Raw genomic sequence first — 19,907 nt, 5'->3', positions numbered from 1 at the left:
CAGTCCAGGGGGCTCTCAAGAGTCTCCTCCAGCACCACAATTAGCGAAATCATTGTCTAGCGAAAAGCATTTCCACATTGGAATGCATTGAAACCTGTTTAATGCGTTCCAATGGGGAAGAATCGTCGTTGTCTAGCGAAGATCAGCCATAGGAAAGCCGCTTTGTGAACTGCCGATCAGCTGTTTAAATTGCTGTCTTGCGAAGCTTAGGTCCCAAAAACACCTGTTTTGCAAGCGTGGAGGGAGCTGTCAAAATCGTTGTCTAGCGAAAATCAGTTTGCGAAGCAGGGACCAAACATTGTCCAGCGAAATTCCCCCATAAGAATCACTGTTTTGCGAATCGCTATAGCGACTGCAAAAAGTCAATGTCTAGCGAAAAAACTGTCATGTGGGGTAACTGTCTAGCGAGGCACCACTGCACCTTGTTCTAAGAGGCAAAAATTAACAATTTCAAAAACTTTTTCACCTGGATAAGACTATGAGAGTTTTTGAACTTTTTGTTTTCATTTCAGGATTTTTTAAAAAATTATTATTATTATTTTGCAGAAAATTCATTTCTGGAAAAAAACTTATCTTTTTCTTTTCTAATGAAAAAGTGTGCTGGTAATTTGCTCTTGTGAAGAAGCAAATATCTCACAATGTTTGGTTATCTTTCCAACAGGGTATCTTCATGTGCCAAGAAACATTTTCCATTAAGGGTGGTAAAATCTGCACATACTTATTTCATCTGTATTTTGTGATACCTCCTGTGCAATGGGTGACATTTCTTTCTTGCCCCACTAGATCAAGAACAGTTTTGATGTGGGCTTAGAAATATGCATTATGCCAGATGAAGACAAGCTGGTGAACTGGAGATCAGAATCATTGCACTCAGAGAATATCATATAATGGTAATATAAGTCACTGTATTTGGGCAACCTGCTTTCCGTTGCAACTGGATAGAAATGGATCCAACCAAATCTCACTCCTACACCACCAAACAGAAAGACTGCTGAGATTGGGTGCAAAAAATGACACAGGTCTGGTACAAGTTAAAGAAGATGAAGTTCCAGTATGTATAGCTGGTTCTGCGTGCTTTGCTGAGCCTGCATAGCTTTAAACCTCCACTTCTGCCTAGCTTTGAAATGTATATATCCCACAGCACCAGACACTGGTACCATTGGACAGCTACCAAGGTCAGAAAGTAGCACAATTGTTCAACTGACTCCTAACCAACGACCATTGCTAGTATCAACAGTGGGGTCCGCTTGTTGGAAGTTAAAAGCATAAATGCATGTAGCAAGTAATTTGAACCAGCGCTGAGGTGTGGAGTTTCCATGGTTAGGCAGGGATTTGAACCCTCTTCTCCAGAGTCCTAATCCATCACTCTGTCCATGACACCACACTGGAAATCCAAATAGTCATTTAGTGACTTGACTTTCTCCTTTTGCTTGGAAGCCACTTAGTTGTTGTTTTTCTCTGCAAGAGGGAGGTAGAAGCCAAACATGGATCTTTCATAAAGGTCGCCAGTATTTCTCTATATGATTCTAAATGGCTCCGTAACCACAAATTGATGGGGCAAGAGTTCCTCTTGCAGTACCTCTGAATGTATTTCCCCTTCACATAGTTTTTTTTTTATCTTGACCATATTAGGAGATTCCATAGTAGTTACTCCTATTTTCAATAGCCATACACTCAACACTAGCCTACTGACATAAATGCCAAATGGTTTTGCACCTCTTGGGGAGGTAAGCCATCTTACTGGCAGGTTGCCAAGATTCACCTGCCCATCCTTCCCTTCAAGTTGGCACAGTTTCACTATGTGGCTAAATTGCCACTCAGGGCTCCTTTTGGGGGGGAGAGGAAAGTACAAATGTAACAAACAGAGCAGGTGCATGATGTCCACCCTGAGACATCAACATCCATGGTATTGTCTAGTGAGACCCCATTCACAGTCATATGAAAGGAAAGGTTCCACTTGACGTTGCTCCCTTCTACAATGGGAAGGCAAATGAACGTTAAGCAGTCACAAGTGGAAACAAAAGCTGCGAAGAAACAAAGTGCCAAGAAAACCCGAAGGGACAATGGCTGCACTAAAAAAAGACCTGGGTTGGCAACAACTGCAGCAATGTGACTAACACTGGGGACAAAGGGTGGTAGGGCAGGAATCCTGTTGCAGCTTCCCAGAACTCTTGTAGCCCTATTGAGAAAAAGCCCCAGCAAGCTGGCATTCATATGTCAGCAGGAAAAAGCTCTTTGTTAGTGCCAGCAGCTGCTGTAGAAAGAGCTTGCTGGAAGGATTTGTGAAACATCTCTTCTATTTTGCACTGGGATTTAAATGTGAAGCAGTCCTGACATCAAGGGCATGCACTAGGATCAGTATTAATTTCTATGTATTAGACTTAGATATAAAAACAATTGACTCTCTCTGGGGTCTTTAGTTTGCAAGATACAGTAGCATTTAATTTACAAGACCTGAGTAAGTACCATAGAATCACAGAATAATGGAGTTGGAAGGGGTCTGTAAGGCTGTCAAGTCTGACCCCCCTGCTCAATGCAGGAATTATAGTCAAAGTATATCCTCCCAAGGTACTGTAATGGGTTCTATCCTTATACTGCTCTAACGGTTAAGAAGTTTTTCCTGATATTTGGATGAAATATGGCTTCTTGCTGCTTGAGCTAATTATTGTGTGTCCTGTACACTGGGATGATTAAGAACAGACCCTGCCCTTGGCAAATTTTCAAGTACAGTAGGGCCCCCATGTCCACTGGGTACTGGCTCCATGCCCATCCCCTGTGGACACTGAAAACCATGGACAATCACAACGCTATATGTATAGCATGAAAATGTATAGAAAAATTATTTTCACATACATTACATGAACTGGCCAATAGAGAGCACAAGGGACCATGCTATGTATTCTTTACTAACAAGTATTCATAGCACACTCAGTGGCTCCATCTGGGGGCCAGTTATGCCGATATATGTGAAAATATGTATTAGCATAACTAATTTTGTTCTGTTAATATTTTTAGTATTTTCAGACATTGGATAAGTGAAGATACTGATCCTGTGGATATGGGGGGCCCACTGTATTTGAAGAGTGCTGTCATATCTCCCCTCACTCATCTTTTCTCGAATTTAAACGTGCCCAGTCTTTCAACCGTTCCCCATAGGGCTTTAAACACTCAAAAGTCCCCTGATCATCTTTTTTGCCCCTGAGTGAACCTTTTCTATTTTGTCTGGATTTTACTTAGAGTGTGGCGTCACAAACTGAACCAAGTACTCAAGAGGAATCCTAACCAGTGCCAAAGAGAAGGGAACTGGTACTTCAAGCGGGTTGGAGATTATACTTCCATTAATGCAGCTTGAAATAGCATTTGCCCTTTTTACAGCCACAGCACTCTGTTGCCTCACATTCAGCGTGTGATCTACAACCATTCCAAGATCCTTCTCATATGTAATATTGCTGAACCAAGTATCTTCTTTCTTATAATGGCGTTTGGTTTCTGGGTTGGTTTGCTGTCTCCTAACATAGCACAGCAGAAGAACAAAAGTGAGACAGTCCCCAGAATGAGTGAACAGGGAGAGTTAATAAGAGTTTGCCAGTGGAGGAAGGGACAAAAGAAAAGAGGAGATCAAGGAGTCAATGGGAGAGAGATGAGTGACCTAGATGAACATCAGGGTTGTTAATAGTACGACAGTCCAAAGGTCATTAATTCATAGGATCACCATAAGTTTGGAAGAAACTTGACAGCATATAAAAGCAAGAACCATGCACGGGGAAGAAAGTCCTTTTTACTGAAGGGCTAATTCTCTTAGGTGCCATATTTTGCTTTTGAACACAGAGTGGTCTATTAAATGTCATACCACTCATCATGAGAAGTACTTGGATCAGTGCTCTTTTCTTTCTCCCACCCCCTGCCCCCACATACGCCCTGCACAGCCTGGTGCTCTCCTGGTGTTCCTGGTAACAACTTCTTTCATTCCCTGCCAATGTTATGGTCCCAACACATCTGGAAGTGAGTGCTCTGACTCTGAGAGCAAGGGGATGAGGAATCTCCAAGTTGTTAGATGGCTAGTCCCCTCAGTCCTAGCCAATGGTGACGGATGATGTAGTTCCAGGTCACAAGTGGGAGGAGCTGGAGAGGCTAGAGATCCCTCACAGCAAATTCTCAGCACTACAGGCTTCAGGAACCAGTCATGAGAGTCACAAGTTATGGTGATACTACGGGGCCCTGCAACAAAATACACCAGGGTGTGTCCAGGCTCCTGCTTCTAACCTGCCTGGAACAGCAGCTTGTAATGGTTCTAGGAAATTGCTAGAGGAAGTAGAGAGTTTTCAGGAGAGGCAAGACAGGGGAAAAGATACACACACCTGTTTATTTGCCACCTTCTGAAAGAAAGACTTACTGCAGAACTGCTCCACAAATCTGAGGAAGAGAGAAAGAACTTTTGAAGGCAAACATAAGGAGATTTCATGATTTAAGATTTTAGGCAGCCCTAACATGGTTGATGGCACAAGGATCTCAATGAAAAGTGTCCATAAGGTAACAGGACTCTTGAATGCCAGAAGTAGATGAGCTACCATCCCCTCTAAGTACAAAAGTTAACCAGATTAGAAGCTATATTTTACTCTGAGCATAGCTGAGCATAGCTGGCACATGATCAGAATACAGGGTGCCCATCCCAATTTTGAGGTACTCTCTCCCTCTGGTACTCAGTTCACAATCCACCTTTTACTTCAACACTACTGATGCGACCACATTTTCAATTGTAGCTGAGGGCAGCAAGCTGGCTTACTGATGCTGCAAAATCTCCATGGTACATCCATTTCACTTCTAAATGGAGGGGAATGGGACAACTCATATCTGCTGTTAAGAGGGATGCAAGCTTTAACTATGCCCAAAGCATCCTGAAGGACTGCTCTGTGCTGCTCTCAGATTAGTATGCATGTTGTAATATACATTCAGGAGGGAAGACCTTTTGTGTAGAGGCGAGTCCCAAGAGAGAGACTCAAATCAACCCTTATCTTGGCCAGTGGTGCACCTCCGTTTCACTCCCTTTCTTGTCAAAGCCTTACAGCCCCACTTAAGCTATCAAGCATCGAGGCCTGAGGGATGCAAACAGCCCTGTCCTTAATCAATATAGCCAATAATAGGTACCAGTTGGCTGTCTTCATAATGGATTGCTTCTTGTCTGGGATCAATAACAACATAAATCAAATGCTCAAATTATTGCATCAACCCTCTCCTGTGTTGTTGTTGCTGCTGCTGCTGCTTTTATTAGAAAAGGCAGTGAATTTCAGAATAATCTAGCTGTGCTTCATGCTAACATGCTTCTATCATGAAAGGAGAAGGTGCTGAAAGGATGATTTGACATTTACAAACATGGGGTGTATACAACAGAAAGTAATCCACTGTGTACAGTTAATGTACAACCTCCATTCATTTCAGCGAGGTTTGCCTAAAATCTCTGTGTCAGCTCTAGTGGAAGAGATGTTGATAATACATCTTGCTACCAGGAGAGGGAGGCAGGCTCGCGGGACAGGAAACTATATTTTCTATTATGTGTCCTGCAGTAAAACAGTGTGCAGCATCAAGCAGACAGATGATGGTTCAAAAGAATGAAAAAAAGAAGAGAAAGGATCTGGAAAGAATTGGGCTGCCCTGTGTGTCTAAAGAAGTGGATGGCAACTCATGAAAGCACACACTGAACTAAACCTGCTAGTCTTGAAGGTGCCACAGTGCCTCTGTTGTAGCACCATCACCTCTGTGAAAACTGGAAATGGGGTATAGACAGTCCCTCCTTGTGCCTGGCACCCCCTTCCCCATTACTAATTAGTAACCATGCCTACCCCTACCATTAGGCCATGTGAGGTAGCTACCTCAGTTGCCAGATCATGGATAATGACAAAAAGGTTTTGAGAGGGCAGAACTTCTCCCACCCAGATCTACCCGAATTACTCGGCATAGCCAGGAGGGACGGCTGAGGGGCCTAACGCTGAGAGAGGCCCGAAAAGAAAGAACAAGAAACCGGGCCTTCTCGGCAGTGGCCCCTCGATTATGGAACAGCCCTCGCTGGGTGTTTTTAAGAGCCATTTAAGAACTTGGCTCTTCAGGCAGGCCTTCCCTCCTGTCAATTCTTGAATTCTGTTTTTCTGTTCTTTCATTCCCCATCTTGATCATACTATATTATTGTTTAAATGTTTTATTATTATGATTGTTATGATTATGACTGTGATGTTTTTATTGTATCTAATGATATTTTATGATTTTTTAAGCCGCCCCAAGTATAGGGGGGCGGGGCATAAATTGAATAAATAAATAAATAAATAAATAAATAAATAAATAAATAAACAAACAAACAAACAAACAAACAAACAAACAAACAAACAAACAAACAAACAAACTGTGTGTGCCATGCAACATTCCCTGTCCGCATTTGTCTGCAGATGTCTGTGTTTTACAGACATTTGAAATGCATTCACACTATTCACATACTATCTAGTCTGCCCCTTACAGTAAACTAGTACTCTAGTTCTACAAGCCTCCTTTGCTTAATAGCTCCTCGTGACACAGCAGATGCAATTCAATTCCAGTAAAGTTTTGGCTTCGATGAAGAGGATATTGCACCTTTCTCCTTCCTGGCCAGTCAATATTTAGGCAGATGTATGATCTTACTCTCCCTGGCCATTTTAAGGTATGATGCAGTCAGGGGTTTAGAATCAATTGCTTATTTCTATCTCTGTGGACAAAGAGCTTATCTTAATTTGTGGTTGCAAGTCCCTCTTGGCAATACCTCTAGACGAGTGGTCCCCAACCTTGGGTCTCCAGATGTTCTTGGACTACAACTCCCAGAAGCCTTCACCACCACCTCTGCTGGCCAGGATTTCTGGGCGCTGAAGTCCAAAAACATCTGGAGGTCCAAAGTTAGGGACCACTGCTGTAGACAACCTGAGAACTTCAATAGGCAAAATGTTACTCACAATCTAGATCCCTGCACTGACTTCCATGGACCTACAAGGCTTTCTCTTGTCCACTCGTTTAAGAATCAAAACAACAAGGAGGCTTCCCAATCCTTTTCATTTGAGGTGCTTCCACAGTTGGAGGATTTCTGGCCCTACCAATCCAAGGATATTCTACGTAGACATGTCTTTTTTTCTCCCCCTCATGTTCCAGTGTGTGAGAAATGGTCATGGTTGGTGTGTGGCTTCTTCTCCCCTACTCAAAGATTCTTAAAACATGTCAGCCGGGGCATCAACTGCCATTTCTCAAATTTGCTGTAGAGAAATATATAATCTATTTTTAATCTCACATGCAGAGGAGTGAATAACATCCTAAAATAGAAAGAAGTGTGTCTGTCTAAACAAAACATGGCAGTCTAATGCTGCCAGTTGTGAACATTTAAACTCAATTTACTACTGTGTGTAGTTTTACATTCTGGTTTCTTTGAGCTTATATTGCTTGGGTTTCACCCTCTTTTTTGCCAAACTCAGTTGGTAAGAAGAACACCCCCAATTATTCATGTTCCCTTCCACGTTCAGATCACCTAGCCAGTTAGGTTTAAAGGTTTTCCCCCTTTTCCTTTCCCCATCACTTCACTCCTTATCCAGACTTCCCCACCTGTATTCAGTCTCATTGGGATCCCACAGCAAGTTTCGTCGTCGTCGTTTAGTCGTTTAGTCGTGTCCGACTCGTCGTGACCCCATGGACCAGAGCACGCCAGGCCCTCCTATCTTCCACTGCCTCATGGAGTTCAGTCAATTTCATGTTGGTTGCTTCGCAGACACTGTCCAGCCATCTCATCCTCAGTCGTCCCCTTCTCCTCTTGCCCTCACACTTTCCTAACATCAAGGTCTTTTCCAAGGAGTCTTCTCTTCTCATCAGATGGCCAAAGTATTGGAGCCTCAGCTTCAGGATCTGTCCTTCCAGTGAGCACTCAGGGTTGATTTCCTTTAGAATTGATAGGCTTGTTCTCCTTGCAGTCCAGGGGACTCTCAAGAGCCTCCTCCAGCACCACAATTCAAAGGCATCAATTCTTCGGCGGTGTGCTTTCTTTATGGTCCAGCTCTCACATCCATACATCACGACAGGAAAAACCATAGCTTTGACTATTCAGACTTTTGTTGGCAAGGTGATGTCTCTGCTTTTTAAGATGCTGTCAAGGTTTGTCATTGCTTTCCTCCCCAGAAGCAGGCGTCTTTTAATTTCGTGGCTGCTGTCTCCATCTGCAGTGATCATGGAGCCCAGGAAAATAAATTCTGTCACTGCCTCCATGTCTTCCCCTTCTATTTCCCAGGAAGTGATGGGACCAGTGGCCATTATCTTAGTTTTTTTTTATGTTGAGTTTCAGGCGGTTTTTTGCACTCTCCTCTTTCACTCTCATTACAAGGTTCTTTAATTTCTCCTCACTTTCTGCCATCAGAGTGGTATCATCTGCATATCTGAGATTGTTGATATTTCTTCTGGCAATCTTAATTCCGGCTTGGGATTCCTCCAGTCCAACCTTCCACATGATGTGTTCTGCATATATGTTGAATAAGCAGGGGGACAATATACAGCCTTGTCGTACTTCTTTCCCAATTTTGAACCAATCAGTTGTTCCATATCCAGTTCTAACTGTGGCTTCCTGTCCCACATATAGGTTTCTCAGGAGATAGACAAGGTGGTCAGGCACTCCCATTTCTTTAAGGACTTGCCATAGTTTGCTGTGGTCCACACAGTCAAAGGCTTTTGCATAGTCAATGAAGCAGAAGTAGATCTTTTTCTGGATCTCTCTGGCTTTCTCCGTAATCCAGCGCATGTTAGCAATTTGGTCTCGAGTTCCTCTGCCCCTTCAGAATCCAGCTTGTACTTCTGGGAGTCCTCGGTCCACACACTGCTGAAGCCTACCTTGGAGGATTTTGAGTGGATTGTGTTTAGTCGGAACTCTCCACTATGTCCTGTCTGTCTTGGATGTCCCTGCATGGCATAGCCCATAGCTTCTCTGAGTTACTCAAGCCCCTTCGTCACGACAAGGCAGCAATCCATGAAGGGATTTACAATCCAAGTTTACAATCCTGCATAGCAACACTTGCCTCAGAGTACAGCTTTTAAAGTCTAAGGGCAAGATTTCCCCTTGCTTTGGCAGCCTCCCTCTCACATACCCTTCACAATAGATCAGTGGTTCCCAACCGCTGGTAACTCATGTAGTTCTTGGACTGCAATTCTCAGACTCCCAGGAGCCTCCACCTTCATCTGTACTGGCCAGGGTTTCTGGGAGTTGTAGTCCAAGAACACCTGGGTTACCCAAGGTTGGGAACCATTGTACTGGATGCAAGATTGTTTATGCAATGGGTTGAGTGATGGAGGTTAGGAATGGAAAACTTCTATGCTATTGCCTTTATGTGCAGTTCTTTGTAACAGTGTTTTGGCCCGTTGGATATACTTCTGAATAAGCAAGCATAGGATTTCACTGCAAAGTCCAAGTAGTAGATCCATGATAAAAGTTTGAAACTGCTTGAGGTATTCTGTTTCTAAAACTCAATGTCTAGAATGGGAGTTTGTGTGGCAATGCTGTGTGCTTGATCTGAACCTCTTGTAGACCAGGAAGCCAAGGAGATGGAGCATAGTGATAGTATACTCATAAAAAAATGGTGAAAATATTGCATGAAGGAGAGTTAGAAACATTAGTCCATTTCCACAAATTCTCCCATACATTTCGTACACCGCACATCTCATATAGAATTTGGATAAGTTACTTTTTGAACTACAACTGTCAAGATCCCCAGGCCAGCATGGCTACAGTTATCACAACGGACGGCTATAAGAAGAGTAGTTCCCTAGATTCTGTACTGGGGTCAGTGCTCTTTTGTTTATCCGTCAGTATTATCGAGTTTGAGATGAGCAGGAGGTGACCACGTTTGTTGAAGTCCAACTATAAGTGTTTCTGAAGGAACAGTTGAGTTAGTCTGCAGCCTACTGCACCAAAAACAACACAGACTTTGTCAGCATCATAAAGACTGACAAGTTTCACTTCACATAAGCTTTCAAAGAAGTGGGCTGCAAACCCATTAAAGTTTGTGCTAAATAAAATTCTTTAACCTTTAAGAGACTCCTCCGTGATGCTTATTCACTTTACACAGGTTGATAAAGGAAGGCTGGGGAAAGGATTTTTGGGTGAGTTACCAATGAAAGGACAAATGTAGATTTAAAGTAGGAACTTTAAGAGGAAGGATTACATATTTGGGGACTGAATTCAATTGTGGTGATGCTCCACTTTGGTACACTTCAGAGAAGCCTCACAACACTTTGGACCTCACTCAGAGATGTATTCCAGTTTTCCAAAGCTTCTGATTTCCAAAAGCTTGAATGCCTTCCCGTGGACTATAAGGAGGAAATCAATGGCTATTACTGATCTCTTGTTTTGATTCATTGTTCAGTTTTTAAATTTCTAAACATAAGCGTTTAATTTCAGACATGGTACTGAGCATTTTGGTGGCTGTCCCTTGACGAACTGTTTTTATTTTGTGAAATAGTTGTTCAGTACATCACTTATTTCATAGTATATTGTGGGTCCAACTTAATTTGACTAATCCCTCGTAGGGGCTGGGAAAGTACAATAGATGCACGTACAATTTTTAAAATTTTTATATGCAAGGTGTAGAGTAAAATACAGCTGATGTTGGTGAATGGATAACTGAACCTAAGAACAGATTGAGTGCCCACTGATACACCCGACAATGATAGCACAACCTACGCAAATTGCGATGTCTTAATACCATTGTTCTAATCCTTTCACTACCTCTGTTACTGCACACACACCAAGATACTATTATCACACTTGCCAATTATTCTGAGGAACATTATTACCTGCTAGAGGACTGACGTAAGGCACCTGCAAATGTTAGATTGAATTAACAGGGAAAGGTTTAAATCATCCAATGATGTCTCACCACAGTCTGTGTCATTGTATCTGGTGACAGCACAGCCCTCTTACTGAAAATGATATAGCCGAAACTGCAGAGGAGGGAGCTCAACACACACATTGTCACTGTCAAGAACAGGAGAGAATGGGTGGAAAGACTCTCATCCAGGCGCATTTTCTAACATGGGAAGTAACTATTTTATGTGCGTATTTTCCATATTCTATTTTCCATTCTGTGTTGTGTTTAAGTAAGTTAGTCATGCTGGTCCATAAATTTTCTAATAGCTCTCCAACAAAACTGAGTTATTCTAAGCTTGATTGGTGTGCTTTCCTATTAGAAGAATAACATTAAGGCAAATGAAGTCATCAGTTGCCACCCACAAACCTGTTTTTCTTAAGTTTTGTCACATTAGATAGTGCAGGGCATAAAAGACAATCTGAGAAGAACGTAAGATCCAAAATAGGAGCAAGAGATATCCACTGAAAAGATAAGAATGGAAAACACATTGATAAGTATAAGACAAGTACATTTAAGAAAAGCAGACATTTTATTGAAAGCCATTGGGACAAATTAAGGATGAATGCTATTGTATTTTACATCAAAATTTAGAATAGCCGAGAAATCTGTTTCATCATGAGTCAAATCACAGGCCCATCTAGGCCAGCACTAGCAGCAGCCCTGAGTAGTTTCAAGCAGGCTCCTTCCTAGCCCTATGTGGAATTTGTGTTATCCTGTGTTACCCCTTCCAGATAATAATGAATCCTAATTCTGATTAGCTTCCAAAATGAAATTGATGGATTTCCGGAATATTGGTGTGAAAGGTTTACCGTATGACAGACTAAAGGCACTGATGCCTCTCAGTTGGAGCAGAGCAACAATATCCAATACCAAGTTTGAGCAGAAATTCTAGAACCTGGGACACCTAACTCGTCAGTTTTATATCTGACACATTTCCCACTTATTACTTATTTCTTCTATGGTTGTAGTTTTCGAAGTTGTAGCTATGTTAGCCAGTGCAAGGATTTCATCAAGAAACACTAACAAACAATAGCAAAGACATATGTTGTGGCATCTTAAAGACAAACTCCTATATTTTAATGTAAGCTTTTGTGGAATATTGCCCACTTCTTCAGATGTATCAGTAGAATACAGAGACTACATGGCAAAACATTCTCTAAGAGACAGTGGTGTTTGGTTGCATTTCACACTTTGTAATGATTTATGAATCTTGTTTGATTGATATTCAGCCCTTTTGAAGCGTGCCTAGTTCTGTAAATAGCAACATGATTAAAAGAAATAACAGAGAAACAACATATGGTAATGGAACGAATGACAGACTTTACCTTTGAGCCTTGTTCTGAAAAGATGTCTGGTTGTTGTGAAGGAAAATATCAGTAGATAACGGCATAATTATTACAACATTGCCTGATCCATTGATATGAGTGCCCAGCATGTGTATATGTTTCATCTCAGCTGTTTCCTTCTGGATTCTTGTTCTGTAGTTTTTCTTCTCCAGAATAGCAACTTTCATATCTTGTGAAGAGTGTCCTGATAGACTGAAATTATTTAAACAGTTTTTGTGTATTGCGATATCTGATGTCTGATGTATGTATGTTCTTCTTGCAAGCGCTGACCTCTAAAAACTCCCCAGATTTCAACAACAAGAGGAATGCATTCCTGCTACCACCATATTTACACATCTCCATTTACTCACAAGAAGAGTGTTTAAAGGATGGCCTTTTCTTAGCCCTTGAATGTATACTTATACATTCTGGATTTTTTTCTACCTGGAGAGTAAACCAAAATATATCCCAGTATTCTTATGAAAATTGTGATGTCCATTTGTGTGTTTTTCTCACCTTCAGACAAAAAGGAAATTTGTCTTTCATGAACAGTCAATAGGAGGTAGGAGCTTATGTTGAGTGATGGGCTGCCTCTGTCTAAATACTGAGTGAAAATTTCCAACCACATGATACAATGGGGAAGCATTAGGTCACACTGCTAAAGCTTGCTTTAAACTCAGTTTAAGAGGATGATGCCTGGCAACTTTTGCCATGAATTTTTGGGACATTCATTTATAATTTTTCTACACTAAACATAACTTTCTTCTGTATGCCTGGAGGAATTGTTAATCCATGATAACATGCATTAATTGCTTGATTTTTTCCCCAGTAGTTTAATAAAGATGTTGCATTCTTTCACATTTGTCTTGTTCTGATTAGAGATTGTGGGGACAAAACCAATCAGTAGTCTTACTCTGAATTAATGAAGGCAAAATGCAAGTATCATGTATATGTGGTATAAGATGAGCCTTAAGTAAGAGGATTTTGATGCAAGACGAGTTAAGGTTACGTTCTGCCACTGGAGTGTAAGGATTGTTTATAATCCCTGGTGCCAGTATAGGTCCTCACAGTTGCATGAATGGATTAATAGACAGATGAGCATGCAGGCGCGTGCGCACGCGCGCACGCACACACACACGCACACACACACACACACACACACACACACACACACACACACACACACACACACACACACACTTTTTGCAATATCTGCCAAAGTAATTCAGAACAAGGATGTCATGTTCTTAGAAACTTAGGAATGTCCTCAGGTGAGATACAAGAGAGCAGTTCTGAGGGCATAAAGCCTCATGTGAGGGCATTTGGAATCACTGTGAAGCTGATGTTTCATTTCAGAAACCAAAACATTTGGATCAGTTTCAGCCCCAGAAGTTTTATTATATTCTAGCAATGTTAATCAGGTCTCTGTAATTGGTTGTACAAGCATCCGTGACAGAAGAATATTAACACTCTATCCAGATTTCTGTCTTGCCCAGCCAAATTTTTACAAATTCCATGCCTAGATGTAAGCATGGCCATTTGTGAGCCCTTTTTTTTGCATACATTTGAACTAGTGAAAAGGACTTGCAACCATATGAGCTGAAATGGCTGAATACAATGCTCTGCAAAACTCTGGACATATTTAAACAAGAAAAAAATACACTAATAATGAGTTCTGTAACAATGATTTTTATTAACAGACAAATAAAAGACTCAAGGACATGGAGGCATTACTGAAAAACATCTAGATATGAATGTTGTACATTGTTTGTTACAGATGGACAGACATTTCACTTGCTTTTAATAATCAGAAAGTTTTCCATATAAGCCCAGTCCCACTAATCTAGACCATGATCAGTTTAATGAAACCTCCACACAAAATATTCTCAGTCATGAAATGTTTATATCTCTGTATGTTCTGAATGGGTTTATCTCTGTTCTCAGTTACATCAACATATTCCACAATGGGTGAAGTTTATTCAGAAACAAATGTAGGTGTTTATTGTTATGAGGGTTTTAGGCACAACTGTGCCTAAAAGACAGCTTTTTCAGACCAAAGTTCCCAGATGCCTGCAACCAGCATAGTGGCCGTGCTGTCTGGGGAGATTTTGGGGATCGCAGTTCAAAAAGGTAACTTTTCCAAGCTCATGTTAAATGGCATCTCCATCTAAGTAGTTTCATGTGCTGCATATATGCATTAGGGTCAAAAACCTTTGAGTGATCCAACAAAGGTATAACTCATTCCTACCTTCAGATGTTGAATGTATAGTGCATTCATGCTATATCAGATGCATGGGGAACAATAACTAGAACTGAAGATGTTATCAAATCTGTGTTTCACAGGATTTGTACTTTTTTTCTTAGTGCTGTGGCACCCGTATTGTTTTGGTAAGTTTTCTATGAGCTACTGTACTTGGAGTTTCAGACACCTAGTCAGTTTCTTCTTACTCTCTTGCCAAAGCTTAATACACAAATACACATATTGACTGAGTTGTTTGGATTGATTAGCTGCACTGAATTTGCCCATTGGATCCCCAAAACAAGAGCATATGGACCAGGCCTGAAGACACATCTATTTGTATGTTTTTCACCAGTAAAACTGTTGGTTAAATCTAAAGCCTGAGCCTAGTTCAGTAGTGACTGAAAGATTGTGTCATCCATATTCATTAAGGGGAGCACACAAACCCCACCTCTTCTGCCATCTCTTTCATCACTGAAATGCAACTGTCTAAAGAAGGGGAATTATTGGGGGTTATGGCACATCTGAGGGACTACCTAGTACAACAGCCTCACCCTGTTTAGATAGTCACATTTTTGTGATTAACAGGACAAGAGGAAGATGGAGCTAGCATGCTTCTCTCATGCATCTAAGTATGACTGAATAGGGCTCAGGATACTACCATTATCTAGAAAAAATCTCTAGCAATTAAATAAGAGGTAGGAAATATAGACTAATGTAAGTACAAACACATTACATAATGAACTAAATAAACATGTCCAGCTTAATCAATAGCATGTTAACATTCTTAAAATATTATCAGATCACATATGCATTGATACTGAGAACCATAATGTCTTGAAAAAATATAGTAGACTAAGCAAATTCAAATCTATGAGTATAGTTTTGCAGGAATGGAATCCCCACTAGACATGCATAAATCGTATGCAAATTATGCCTTACAACTCAGAGTTTTTAGATTCATTTTAGGAAGAAACGTTGCAGTGAAGTATGATTTTTCTTGTGGGGGGGGGGGTCAGCTTTGACCAGATTTTCTAATAAGATCTAGTAAATTAAATTTGAATGTATACTAATGGTGAATTGTGTCCTGTATATCCATATGAGAAGTAATTAGTTCTGAAGAATATCCAACGAGCTGAAATATATTTGGTATTCTGGATATTATACACCATGGTTATCTGCACCATTGTGTGTGTGTGTGTTAATTCCATGACACATTATGAAGTGTCAGCCAGGAACAGTTTTACATGTTTAGATTGTTTGGTTATTAAATGTGTTCATAGTGATTGTATTTTGTATTTTGTATCCTTCCATCTGAGCGTGGAAAACATTTGGTTAAAGCATAGTCATGTGATTGACTTGAAGACCATCTTTCTAATTCATGAATTTGTGCACTTCTTCTCCATCCAAAAGAATGTCCAATATATAGATGGAGTTTATCCAGGTGAAGATTTGAGGGAAGCAACATTAAGCTCTTTTCTTCTCAAATGGCATTTCCTGACTTCCTGGAAGCCATGTTTGCCTGCTCTGTTCAAATAGCACTGCTTCCAGTTATTCCAGATTTTTTAAAAACCTGCTCCATATCAGTCCAACCTAGAACCAGTTTCAGACAACATGTACTTAATAACTAAGAAGCACACATGAAAGAAGAGGGCATGTGTCAATGAACAAATATCAACTCAAAATACTGAATAGGGGTGGGTGCTTTTTAAAATTGCCCAGTTACCCTCTCGATGTGTGTTTGCCATAAAATTGCCCTTTTAAATACCAAAATTAGACCTTTCATCAAGAAAAGGTATTCTGTTCCTTTCCTGTCTCCAAGATTCCCTGCATGTGGTATAGAAATGGATACCATTGTTCTTTGTGCTACCATTCGGTTGCAAGAAGACCAACATGGACACATGTGGTGAAATTTCTACAAAGCAGAGACAAAACAACTGGCCAATAAGACATTTTAGAATGGTGTTATTAATCTATACATTTTCTCTGGCTGGAAATGGACAATGTTACTGTAATGGGGGAGAAAGTATTTAAAAAACAGTGTCCTGTCTGCAGTTAATATGCTGTAGCCTTCCATCAGTTATCTGTCTTTCCTAGCTCATTTACTATAAAGAAGGCAGATGAATTAATGATTAATATCTGGAGCTAATTTTCTTGAGGATCTTTCACATACAAAAATAGTTTTCAAAATATCAGTTCGCTGTCGCTGCACAAGATGTGTATCAACTGGGAAGGACAGAGATGTGAAAAGAGGAAGGAAAATCAAATGACAAGACTGAGAAGACATGGCAGTATCAAAGTATCAGACAACCCAAAAGCAACAGTTAAGCTTGGTAACTGTTTTCTTTCCCCCACTTTATCTTTGTTTGATCATTTGTGATGGAAACCATTTTCCCCACCCCACTGCCTGTCTGGGCATCACAGGGATGATTCGGGATGATTTTCTAGGCAAAGCAGTTGAGTCTTTCTCTGTTCTCCAGTGGTTTGGAGGATGGGGTATTTCTTTACAAACACTTTAGGAGGAAGGTGTTACAAGATGTTCCTCTGGGACAGTCACAAAGCTTTCCAATCCTGGCTCCTTTTCTCACCGCACACTGTTCTCCAGCATCACACTATTATCAGCAGAAACCAACAGTTAGAACAAAAAAAGGACACCGTTCAAAATCAAAGAAAGAGCATGAGTCGTTTTAAAATCCATTTGCACTTCCATTTTTAATTCTTTTATTTTATTTTTAGGATGAACATTAAGTTTTCAATATTGGAAGAGAAGAGTTCGTCATTTGACTTTTTGTTACTCTTCAATATTCTTTAAAAAGCCACATTAAAATCCATAGAAGACATCTAGGTTTCCTCAAGAAACTCACAATCAGACCTACCTCAGGTTATTTGTTGTAGTAGAATTGTCCCATACAATGTTTGGAAATTAGTCAATTTTGGTAAAATCAAGACACAGATCTTGTTAGTAGACATTACATATTTACAAAACCTGAAACCCTACTAAAATGAAAATATAGTCAAAATTCAACTTTTAAAAATCTAAATATTTACAGTTATGGATCTGAGTGAAATTCTCCCTCTCAAGCCACATATATACACCTCAACCCAATATATAAAGTATATAGCTCTAGGAGCAAGTCAGAAATTCTGTCTTCTAATCAAGAATCTCAATAGCTTAAAAATGCAGGAGATTCTAATAGACTTGAAATCAATAATCATATTCTCATTGATCTTTCGAGAGAAAACTGCTTTTTAATGCATTCCAAGATCCACTTCAATTTTACATCACAAGGTAAAACAAATTATACAATATGAACTTCTGAATTAACTGGGGAATGAAGCCAAGTAAACAAATTTGAGGCACAATTTTAAGCATGTTGAATCAGAAGTAATGATGGGTTGCATCATTAGGATAATTAATTGACAAATTGGGAAGAAAGGAGTAAGTGCCTGGAATGCTTGGAAATTACTTTTAAAACAAAACCTACAAGAAGAGAAGAACCTCCCAGATCAGTTATCTGGGTTTCCTGCATATTTACTCCAGAAATGAGAACTGGCTGGTTTAGAAGGTGTCCCCTTTGGGGAAACGCTTCCATTCAGAATCACAGACTGGAGTTTGGAGCCCCCTTCCCCTAGCTTAGTTTCCCTCTCAGAAACATGGTATACTTCAAACTTCCCCGTCAGTGTTTGTGGGCTGGGATACAAAGTCAACTTACCATAGGGACTTGGCCATACTTCTTTTCATAAAGAGGCAGCCGCTTGCTTTTCAGCTTCTCCAGGACTTCCTGCAGAGCCTCGATCTGCAGATACACAAACCTTTTCCCATCAAGAACACCTCCAGCAAATTGTCCTAGGATGCTGTAGGCACTGGGAAGCACCGCAGACCCAGAGGCAAGCCTGATTCTGCCTCCCACGGATCTTTGAGAGCAGCCCCCCCCACGTTAGGATGGTCTTTCTTACTTCTTCCGTTCTAACTTTCCCTCCTATCAGCGACATGTGTCCGCTGCAACTGTTCTTAAGTTTATCCATCCCTACGCTGCTGCTTTCAGGAAACAAAGGAAACCATGCCCTAGCTAGGAATGCTTTATTAACCAGTACTTCGGCAGGATTCTTACACCTCCACCCATCCATAGGCATGCTTCTGAGACACCGCTTTCTTGTTTTGACCTACCAGCTCCTTCTCGTGGGACGTGTCTTCTACGGTAGAGTAGAGGTCCAGGGCTCGCGGCTGAAGCTCGGTCTCCTCCTGTCCGTTGACTCCCAGCAGCAGCACGAAAGCGGCGCCTAACAATGCAAGCAGCCGCGAGCTCTCCATGGTGCTGAAATCTCGGAGCCGCCCCGGCGGAGCTTTCTATTTATACCCCAGGCGGGCGGAGCGGAACGGAGGGGTGGGGTGGGGGGCACCTGTTGACACGGAGCTTCTTGCTCAGCCCTACGTCACGCCAAGAGCGGGTGCTAGTGCCAGGAGAGGTGATGATGACTGAGAGTGGGACTTGAAAGATGAGGAGGGCAATTATCTCGTTTTCCTTCAGGGCAGACAAGGAGCAAGGCAAAGAAAAAAAAAGAGGGAGGGAGCTTAGAAACAGCAAGAAAAATCCCAGTATCTGTAACAGGATAATCACTATATTATGCCAACCAAAAGGGCACAAAGCTGTATGTAAACTTTCAAGCAAGCTATTGTGAGAAGTAGAAGGAGGAAGGAAAAACTGACATGGTACAGAAGTCATGTTATCTAAATGGTGCCTTGAAATGTTAATATAGGGAGAATTTTCAGAAATTCATGTGAGACTCTATAAAGTAATAGGGTAGTTTTAGGTTTTTTTCTTACCTTACCTTGCCTTGCCTTAACAAGCTGAAGTATGTCCAGAGGAGGACAAGCAAAGTAGTAAAGGATCTAGAAGCCTACCCCTATGTGGAACTGTTGATGGAGTCTGGCACATTTAGCTTGGAAGCAAGATTGGGAGGTGATGTGATAACCATCTTCAGATATCTGAAGGGCTGTCATGTGGAAGATGGAGCATCCTGATCACTTGCAACTCAGTAGGGTAGGACCTGAAACAACAGCTTCAAAATTACAGGAAAGCAGATTCTTACTTCATCTGAGGAAAACTGGGGAAAGAACTGTTCAGCAAAGGAATGGAGTACCTCAGTCTTCACCTTCAGTTAAAAAAAAGTTGGATGGTCACCTATCAGGTGTGCTTTAGCTACATTAGTTACATATTTCCTGCATGGGAATGGAGTTAGCTTTGAATTTTTCAGCCATTATGCTGTTCAATTTTTCCATATAAATAGATGTAGATACTCAAATGGCTGAAGTGGTTTAGAGAGATAGATTAACCTACTTGGTTTTGTGGCTGCTCATGCATCCTGTCACACGAACACTCAGGCAACCAGACAAGCTGCTGGGCAATGTCTACATCACAACAGCCATTTCCACAT

At 41.0% G+C, this 19,907-nt stretch overlaps 1 protein-coding gene across 1 annotated transcript; it reads right to left on the bottom strand.

Annotated features, from left to right (window-relative positions):
* Positions 1-13,905: 13,905 nt before the first annotated feature.
* CARTPT (CART prepropeptide) lies at positions 13,906-18,854 on the bottom strand. The gene is made up of 3 exons (XM_020790220.3): positions 18,640-18,854; positions 18,185-18,268; positions 13,906-17,083 (listed from the first exon to the last, which is right to left on the bottom strand). The coding sequence occupies exons 1-3, from the start codon at positions 18,781-18,783 to the stop codon at positions 16,976-16,978; spliced, it is 336 nt and encodes a 111-aa protein (XP_020645879.1). The 5' UTR covers positions 18,784-18,854; the 3' UTR covers positions 13,906-16,975.
* Between the last annotated feature and the right edge of the window lie 1,053 nt (positions 18,855-19,907).

This window comes from Pogona vitticeps, chromosome 2 (assembly GCF_051106095.1).
Source record: "Pogona vitticeps strain Pit_001003342236 chromosome 2, PviZW2.1, whole genome shotgun sequence".
In the NCBI taxonomy this organism is placed as follows: domain Eukaryota; kingdom Metazoa; phylum Chordata; class Lepidosauria; order Squamata; family Agamidae; genus Pogona; species Pogona vitticeps.
Note: the sequence above shows the minus strand (reverse complement) of the source record. Positions and strands in the feature narration are given on the sequence as shown.